Source organism: Chinchilla lanigera, unplaced genomic scaffold, assembly GCF_000276665.1.
Source record: "Chinchilla lanigera isolate Chin_1 unplaced genomic scaffold, ChiLan1.0 scaffold00011, whole genome shotgun sequence".
Classification (NCBI taxonomy): domain Eukaryota; kingdom Metazoa; phylum Chordata; class Mammalia; order Rodentia; family Chinchillidae; genus Chinchilla; species Chinchilla lanigera.
The window spans coordinates 13,998,102-14,007,460 of record NW_004955412.1 but is presented as its reverse complement, the minus strand read 5'-3'; the positions used below and the strand labels follow the sequence as shown (position 1 = coordinate 14,007,460).

The 9,359-nt window shown below is 42.1% G+C and overlaps 1 protein-coding gene across 9 annotated transcripts in view; it reads left to right on the top strand.

Annotated features, from left to right (window-relative positions):
• LOC102003104 overlaps nucleotides 1-8,412 on the top strand; it is an 11,431-nt gene extending 3,019 nt beyond the window's left edge. For 3 of the 9 annotated variants that reach the window (XM_013510960.1, XM_013510962.1, XM_013510961.1), the window contains exons 4-5: nucleotides 196-344; nucleotides 5,763-8,412. In XM_013510960.1, coding sequence (XP_013366414.1) covers nucleotides 196-344; nucleotides 5,763-5,982 — 369 coding nt within the window. In that variant the 3' untranslated portion in view covers nucleotides 5,983-8,412. Of the gene's footprint in view, nucleotides 1-195; nucleotides 345-701; nucleotides 881-5,762 lie in introns of those variants that run through there. The other 6 variants (XR_001232853.1, XM_013510963.1, XM_013510965.1 and 3 more) reach the window with 6 other exon arrangements.
• The last annotated feature ends 947 nt before the right edge of the window (nucleotides 8,413-9,359 follow it).

The window sequence follows — 9,359 nt, the reverse complement described above, 5'->3', positions numbered from 1 at the left end:
AAAAAAAAAAAAAAAAAGGAAAAGAAAAAGAAACTCTTTTTCCAAGCAAGTCACAAAATGACCAAACCAGCCTTGTTGCAGAGTTCTTTTTCCCCTTTTCTGCCAAGTTGTTTGTGAAAGTGTTTTAAATTGTCTGGGAAACATATATATCTTGTTATTCCAAAGCTAGGTTATCATAACTCTGACTTTTGCTAGAGGGAAGAATCTAGGAGAGATGGAAATAAATGCCGGTTCCCCACTGTAGCAAATTCCTCCAGCTTCTGTACAAAACCGTCTGACTGCCCTCAGGCTTGTGAGAATGTGGCAGAACGCAGCAAATCTCCCAGGGCCACAGGTGAATTCAGGTAGGACCTGCTTTCCGTATGTTATGGTTTGTGTCTGCATGTCCCCCACAATCCTCATGCAGTCATGGGGCAGGCGTCTAGATTTTTGATTGATCCATAGTCCAATGCTGGGATTATGGGTGTGAGGGCTACACATGCCCCTGGGGTGGGCAGTTTGCATACAATATAAGGGAGGAAAAGAGGCTTGCTCTCTGCTGCTCCTCCCTTTTTGCTCCTGCTGTTTTTGCTGTTTTCTGCCACCATGAACGGTTGCCCTTTGCCATGTGCCACTCTGCCTTGGAGCCAGCTGAGTATGGACTGAAACCTCCACAAACTGTAAGCTAAATAAATCTTTCCTTCCTTAATTTTGGGCGTCAGGTATTTTGTCTTGGCAACAAGAGAAAAGTAATCCAGACACCATGTGCCATGTCACCTGGACACAGGAAAGAGCAGAAGGACTCCCACTCCTGTTTGTCACCTCCCCTTTACCCTGTGTTCTCTGTCTCTTTGTGGCATGGAGGGTGCTTTCCAGTGACAGTAATAAAGCATAAGACGAATTGAGTGGCCTCTGGTCATAAACTATTTGTCCTAACTGCTTCATTCTAACAAAACAAAGCACTTAAACCCATTAAAAACAGACCCCTCCCAACATCCACCAAAGTCACAATGAAAAACCACAAAAGGAAATAAATTTATGCAGGTATTGAGAATGGAAGGAGATGGTAAAAAAATGAGACAAGTTATACCACCAGCAAACAACAGTGACGAGAGCTGCAGTGACTCAAAAACAAGGAGAGAAGGGGGAAGCTTTAGAGTAGGAAAGGGGGAAGACCTGATATGTGCCCTGACTAGAGGCTGTTGGCACGGGAAGCCACAGGGCAACCATCTAGGAGGAGGCATCCTATGGTAGTGGTATGGGGTGCATGTTTGGCTTTCTCTGGTTGGTCCAATTTGCAAGTGTGGACATGAGTGGTGCTATCAGATATTAATCAACTCCTGCATGCTTGGGGCCTGTTGTTACAGAAGTTACTGTCTGGCTTCCTAAGTGCTAGAGACAGTGACCTGACTTTCCCTAAGTCAGACTTGTAGATAATGTCAACTTTCTGGGCTGGTTACTGTAAGTAACAAGTTGGTTTCCTGGGCTGGTTGCTGCAACTTGGGTGGGAACCAATGTTCTGTCATTTTATATTGCTGGCCCGTTACCTGTTTATATATTCAGTCTCAAACCCAAGCAAAAAAATAGGGGACCCAATAAACAGTGAGCTGGGAGTATACTGACAAGGTTCAGGATGACACAGATTAAAAAGTAGGCTGCTCAGAACTGGCCATTCTCCAAACAGAATGATTAGGAAGTTGGATGTGCTTGGCAATATGGTGAACAGGTTATGTCAACAAGAAGACAGACACATGCACAATTTAAAACTCTGTGGTAAAACTCATGTTCCAGATTTTAAAAAAGAATAATAGTAAAAATGAGTTATTATTTTGAAGAACGGATAGCATAAATCAGGAGTCCACTTGACCTTGATGTTTGGAATAGCTCCCTTTAAGCAGCAAAGATTTACTGACACAGGGTTGCATTTCCTTCTCTATAAAGCCCTCTGATTTTTGAGGTGAATAATATTTACAAAATCAAAATATTGTTAAAGCTGTATATTGCTTTTCAACTTTTAGAATCAACCTACAGGGGGCCAGGGATGTAGCTCAGCAGCACAGCACCTGCCCAGCAAGCATGAGGTCATGAGGTCAATTCCGGGTATCAAAAAAAAAAATAGAAGCAACTTCCAGGTAAATAAACAATAAAAGAATTAATTAGGATTACAGTGTAGTATGCAACTGTTTTAAAGTATGACAAGGTCAAAATATAGTTAGCATTGACCAATGCTGGAAGGAAGAAAAAGGAGGCAATTTAGTGTTGATTTCCTCAGGTGACATAGAGAAACATGACAGAATAAATTCACAAATCAAGAAATGAAGGTGTCAGATGCAACTAGAGACCATGCTCATAAGTAAAATAAATCAGACTCACCTGTGTAAAAGATGCAACTAGAGACCATGCTCATAAGTAAAATAAATCAGACTCACCTGTGTAAACATCATATTGTCTCCCTATATAAGAACCAGAAAGAGTAAATAAGATCCAAGAGGTACAATAGATATTGTGAAAGGGAAAGAAACTGCTCAAAAAGGAAAGAATGACTGAGACGAGGGAAAAGAGAAAAGAAAGGAGGAAGGACAAAAATATGTATATATGTACACACAAGATAGCTAAGATAATTGTACTACTAATTTCCATTGCTTTATTGAAAGGAGCAGTTAATGTTTAATTGTTTGATCAATCTTACATGCCTATATTTGTTTATCTGAGTAACCAATTTGAAGATAACAATATGTAATACAACCACCATTGTTAATTTCCTATCACCTTGTCTGAAATTCTGTATTGCTTTTTGTTTTTATGTTGTGTTGTTTTGTTTATGTCTGTGTGTTTGTTAATATTTTGGTTCTTTTATCTTTAAAATAAAATAAAGAAATGAAGGTTTTGGCACATTGTTTCAAATCACAGAAGAATAAAAATATAACAAAAGTTGGCAGGAGGAAGTTGGAGAAGATACATGCTTCATCTAGCAGAGTGAGGAGTCATTAGCTACTTCTTTGTATGACAAATCAAAAATAGAAATGCAAGCATACTTTTTAAGTTATGAGCAGAACTGCCACCTCTCCTCACTCCTCCAAAGTCCATGAACAAGAACAGCAATGAAAATGCAGAGGGTGACTGCGCCTCTCAGCACAGCCTTCCATACTACTTTAACTGTAATTTCCCTAGACGTGTGTGTTAATATTCTTTTCTTTCTTTCAAATTTAAAAGAAGTCATAATTCAGAGACAACACTCAAGAACTCCCAAAGAGCTAAATGCTTTTTCTCTGTCCCTCAAACCAACTGCAGCTTTATTATTTGACTCACTTTACCAAGTTCATAATTTCACCTGCACTTTCTCAGCTCCACCTCCTTGGGGACATGGAGACATTTGATATCTATTTATTGCATGTATCTTGGTTACTTTTCTCTTGCTGCTGAGACAAAATGCCCGATGCCCAAAATTAAGGAAGGAAAGATTTATTTAGCTCACAGTTTGTGCGGGTTTCAGTCTATATTGGGCTGGCTCCAAGGCAGAGTGGCACATGGCAGAGGGCAACAGTTCATGGCAGCAGAAAACAGAAAAGCAACAAGAGCAAAAAGGGAGGAGTGGTGGCAGGCAGCCTCTTTCTCTCCCTTACATATGTGAACTACCTGCCCCAGGGGCAGGTGTAGTACTCACACCCATAATCCCAGCATTGGACTACGGATCAATCAAATAGCTAGAAGTCCGCACCATGACTGCATGAGGATTTGGGGAAATATGCAGACACAAACCATAACAGTATGGCTGAGAAGGTACTGGTAACGTCCTTCAATGAGTATTCAAAGAGCACCTAATAGATGCTAGGCACTGGAGGTGTGGAAGTGAACCAAACGAAGTCTCAGTTTTCATAGAATTAAGGGGAAGGGATCAAGAGAGGGAGGAAGGAGGGAAGCAGAGGAGGGATAATCAGTGAAGAAAAGGAACTGGGATATGTTATGTACATGTGCCAACTCCCCACAAGGAATGTAAACATGTACTGTGCACATGTACTAATAAAATACAGTAAAAAATCAATTGGTGGGCAAGACAGACAACAAATAATTTTTTTTTTAATCTGCCTTCCTTTACCTGCTAAAAGAAAGAAAAATAGCATCTCGGGTTAGGAAGCCCCAAGTGTGCATTTCTGTTCAAACTACAAGACCCTGAATCAACAGCTAAAACTCTCTGAGCTTTAGTGTTTCCATCTGTAAACTGGGGAGCCTACCTTTCACAGTAAAAATGCACCCAGGTCCCCGAGTGAAACTACACAGATACGAGTTGGTTTTTCTTCCTTTTTGGGGAGGGGGAATCTTATAACAGTATAAATATCGTACTCTTTCTGATTTAATATGAGCCAAGGAAGTGGGGAAAACCAGATTTACAGACAGCCTGAGAGATGTTAGGCTTTGAGCCCTTTGGTGTGGACAACTTTGAAAATCAGCAAAATGAATCTTCATTCAGGTAAGATTCTGCTCTCCAGAGTATGAGATGTACTCTGCATCTTAAATGTCCCCGCACCCCCAAAGACCCATGTGTTGGAGAACTGGTCCCCAGAAAGGCACTACAGGGAGGTTTGGAACACGTAAGTAGTCTAGTGAGAGGTCATGGGGTGATGCTTCAAAGGGAATAATGGGCTCTCTTCCTCTTTTGTTCCTGGCCTTAAAGCAAGCAGTTGTGCTTCACTGTGAGTTATCTCCCCCAAGCCAGCTGAACAGAGATTGGAATCTCCAAAAAAAAATATCCAAAATGAACCTGTTCTTTTTATAAGTTGATTATCTCAGGTATTGTTTAGAGTCATGGAAAGCTGCCGAACATAGTATGTTTGGGAAACCATCTGTAACAAGGGCTCTACAGCCAAACAAACAGTAGGAACACAGCCCATTATAGCCTTCTCTTAGAAAGTCATACTGCATGCAATAAAAATCCTGAGAAGTTCTACAGCAGTGAGACCTGTTCAACTCCGTTTCCTAATTTACCTTATCACAGACTCTCGCACCCACAGAAGGGATGGCGTAAAGCCTCCCTAAACATCCCCTGCCCACCGTTATGCCATCGAACTGGTGCTCAGAAGAAAGTGCTGTAGGAAATGCCAAAGTAGAGGGCCTATGGACTCTACTTGGCTCAAATCAGAGTTAATAGCTTTCAGGAGTTCATTAGCACTAAAAGTAGTTCGCCAGATCTGAGCAAGGCCATGTGGCCAACAGCAGACCTCACTGTGAACAAGATTCTCTCTGAAATGCATTTCGTGCTCTGTGGGAGGCACATGAGTGGTAGAATCTCTCTGAGCCCAGAATGCAATGAACCTGTGTGCAGCCTGTGAGCCCTACCAGAGCTGTCAGGGTTCCAGCCATCACGTCAGGTTCCATAGTAAATGGAAACCATCGTGTCCTGTCCAGCCTTACAATCAGTGCTGGGAAACCCACCTGCAAACACCTGTTCCTTAAGTAACCAACTAATCCTGCAAACACTTCTAGGACACAGAACTGGTCATGGAGGGAAGTGTTTGGCAGCAGATTCCAATAACATCACTGGATGCAGCAGCCTCCCTGCTCTCACCCCTTCCCCTGCACCCCACTTCCCCACACACACCAGTCCCCCAGACCTCTTGCCTTCTAGTACTTCCACACACAAAAAGAAAAGAAAAAAGAGAAAGGCTGTCTTTAGACCACAATTTTGGAATTTGGGGAACAAAACTGCCACTGCTGGGAAAACCTAGCAAATTGAAGGACATGACTGGCATTTCCTTCTAACTCCATGACATCTTTGTCTTGAGCAGGAAGTGCAATTTGGATGACACCGGCAGCTGCAGATCCTCCTGCAGGAGGCTCAGAGCCCACAGTCCCTCCAAATGGCAAGTTGCGCTCCTCTCCGCTCCCACTCGGCGGCATGCAGGCTGTCACCTGAAGCCTTGCCCAGCTTTGTTCCTTTCCACAGACACCCGCTGCCAGCAAGGCCCACGGGCCACATCCAGGATCCGGGAAAGTGATACAAAGTGAGTGGTGGAGAATAGGCAGCCACCCGCCGGGGGTGACTGGAGCAGGAGAATTCCTCTGCCCTCCAAAGCATTCTTTCCCACTGGCTGTAAATGCCTAAAACATCAGCGTAAGAGTGTCACTCCTTCTGCTGGAAGCAGAGCCAGGAAATGAACGGTGTGCAGTCCGTGGCATTGCTGCCTCCTCTATAAAATCCAGCAACTTTCTTGCTGTGTCCTCACTTTGCACCCCTTCCCACCATCGCCCTACTAGATTTCCTATGAGAATTTAGCCCTATTAAATATGCTTCCCATAGTTGTGAGAAAGCACTTAAAATAACCTAGAAAAGGAAAAGATGGGTGATAGATGGAAGAAACATGGCAAGCTATGGATAAGTGTGGAAGCTGATGGGGTCTGTGTGGCTTTGTTATGCTTTTCCCTCTGCTTCTGAAGAGAGAAATGTATATGTATGTCATTCTATGTTTAAAATTCCCATGATCAAAATTTAAATTAACATATATGTACATATACATATATACCCATAGTACATGTTCACTGTTTTTCTTCCTACCTAATATTACTTTAAGCAGTTATCAGTAAGTTAAAGTATAATGTGAAGGCGCTTTTGCATCTTCTTAGAGCAAATTTCCATAGGAAAAGAATAGAAGGTAAGCTAAATTTTCAGTGGGCAGAAAGCCACCAATTTGGAGGAAGAGAGAATCAAATCTAGAGGGGAGGCTGGAGCTCCCCAAAACATGGAAAGGCAGCAAATTACTTTGCCAACTGTTGACTCTGATGCTATTCAAGCAGTCACACTGGGGTTGAGATGTTTGTTGGAGGAATGGAAAGCCTAAATATTCTCAGCGTTGTTGGCTTCTGACGCATTTGTTTTTGCCACTAACCAGCTCTGCTTTTTGCATCAACCAGCTTAAGCATTAGAAGCCAAGGTTTTTATTTGAGGTAAGAACTGTCAAAGTTAGTCAACCAGCCTAGCTGTTGCTTCAGTGGACCCAGCTTTCAAGTTAATGACTATTCGTTTCTCTGATCCCAAGGCCACACATGGATCCCAGCCTACAGTAGATTTAGAAGAGTTCATTTCCTACCCATAATTTGTAGAAAGCGCTTCAGTCAAGCTTCTCAGATGAAGCCACCTTTCAAAATAATGCAAGGTGGGAGAAGCTAGTATTCCCAGCCTGTACACCCAATGTGCCTTCTTTCCTTTATGGGACCCTGTAATCTCAGACTGCTCCTATGTTCAAAAAAGAATCAATAAAAATGCATCCATACTTTAGGAATATCAATTCTTAAAGTTTTTAGGAATTGAAGTTGGGGTAAATGAGGTGGAGTTAGATACACAATTGATATCTTAGCGACTGTCAAGAAGGATGAATTGGAGCCATAGAGCTGATACAAAAAGATCTCCAAGATAGACTATTTAGTTGGTGGCAAAAGCCCAGTTGTCCTGTGGAGGCAAGGCCATTTCCTGCCTAGTGAGGAAGAGCTTATCTATGAATCATCAGAACCAATCACTGACAGAAACTGGCCCCCAGAGGCAAGCCAGATCCAAAAGGCTGAGCACAGTGGACTGGCAGAGTTTGAAAATGTCTTGTATCTTCTTCTCAGTAAAAGTACAGCTGTTCCTCCACTATGCAGAGATGTGACAGTAGCTGAAAGGAACAAAGACAGGCATGATTTTTGCATATTTATGCTTGCCTCTTGGGGAGGGAAAGCAGTTACTTTAAGATCCAAACCTATAAGTTTTAAGTTTCTAAGCATCTGACATTTTCTTTATTTTCTTCTTTTTGCACCTGAATATTTAATAAAAAGAATCTTTGAAATTGCTAGGAGATTCTATTCATCCCAGGGACAAAGAAGGAAAGAAGATGTTGTGTTTCCTGGGCTTAAATTTCAAAAGGGAAGTAGTGCACCCTCAGTGGAATGAGATCCAAGCATGACGCAGAAGAGAAAGTGACCCTTGAGGGTGCAAGCTCCTGCAGTTCCCATTTATAACTGCTCTGCTGGAAGTTTTGTAGTTATCTCAGCAGAGACTGCCATATCCTTACCTTGTCCTATGTGTATTCTCTGATCTTTGGTGAGGCAAATGGCTGTGGCAAACCACATCTCCCAAACTCCCTTGCTTCTAAGCTAAGTCAACAGACTAATAGGCTATTGCTAAATAGGTTACAGAATAAGTGAAAACAGGAGTAAGAGGTTATGTCAGTGTGATTTCTGAGTAGAGCTCTTAGCGTCTGACTCCTTCCTTTTTCTTGCTGGCTGGAATGGAGACGTCATGGCCGGGGCTTAAGCAGTCCCTTGGAGCCCCAGGTAGAAACTTTATGTTAAAGATGGAAGGCAAAGAGCCTAGGTTCTCAGTAGTTGTGGGATTGTTGTTCTACTTCAAGACAGCCTATGTTTATGTGAGAAATTTATTCAGTAAACTTCCATTTATCTTAAGCGATTATTGTGTTAGATTTTCTGTCACTCTTAAGTCAAGCTTAAACCTGGGTGATAGATACATGAAATCTTCTAAGGTCTTTGACCTTAACTGAGTTCAGTTCCATTATTAGTGAATGTGAGTATGTGTATGCCTGTGTGAGTCTTTTCAGAGTCCTAAGGGAGCTCAGCAGCCATGCCTTACGGGACTAAGAATAAGGTTTCCTTGGAGGGCTCCAGAGATGGATCATGTTTATCCATGTGCAAAGTGTACAAAATCAAGCAACTCTATTTCTGCAGACAAATCTCATTCCTGCCGTTATCCTAGAAATTCAGTTCCCATTTTCTCTTGCCCACCCCTGGGATCACAGGCCGGACTTCAGAACATATGGGCAACAAGCAGGAAGCTCTTGGTCTCCTACCCTATTCAGAGCAGGTTCAAACTGACTCCTCCAGTAGTCCTATTGACTAAGTCAGGATAGTCAAGTAATGTGACCAGCGTTCCCCTGAGTGTTCTGAGATCAACCCTAAGTGTGATACCAGACTCCTTAATAACCCAGCCTATGCTAAATGTGCGGACATTTCACCAACACTCAGTCTTCTTTTGGATCCACTATCTCTGGTGGACTCAATGCCAAAAAGCAGATTTTTACAAGAAAGAAAGGAAGGAAGGAAGAAGAAAGGGAGGGAGGGAAAAGGAAGGAAAGGAAAGGAAGAGAAAGGAAAGAAAGGAAAGGAAAAAGAAGAAAGAGAAAGAAAGAAAGGAAGAAAGGAAGAAAAAAAGAAAGAAAGAAAGAAAGAAAGAAAGAGAGAGAGAGAGAGAGAGAGAGAGAGAGAGAGAAAGAAAGAAAGAAAGAAAGAAAGAGAGAGAGAGAGAAAGAAAGAAAGAAAGAAAGAAAGAAAGAAAGAAAGAAAGAAAGAAAGAAACCACTTTGAAGATACCACCATGTATTACAGCAGCCATTGAT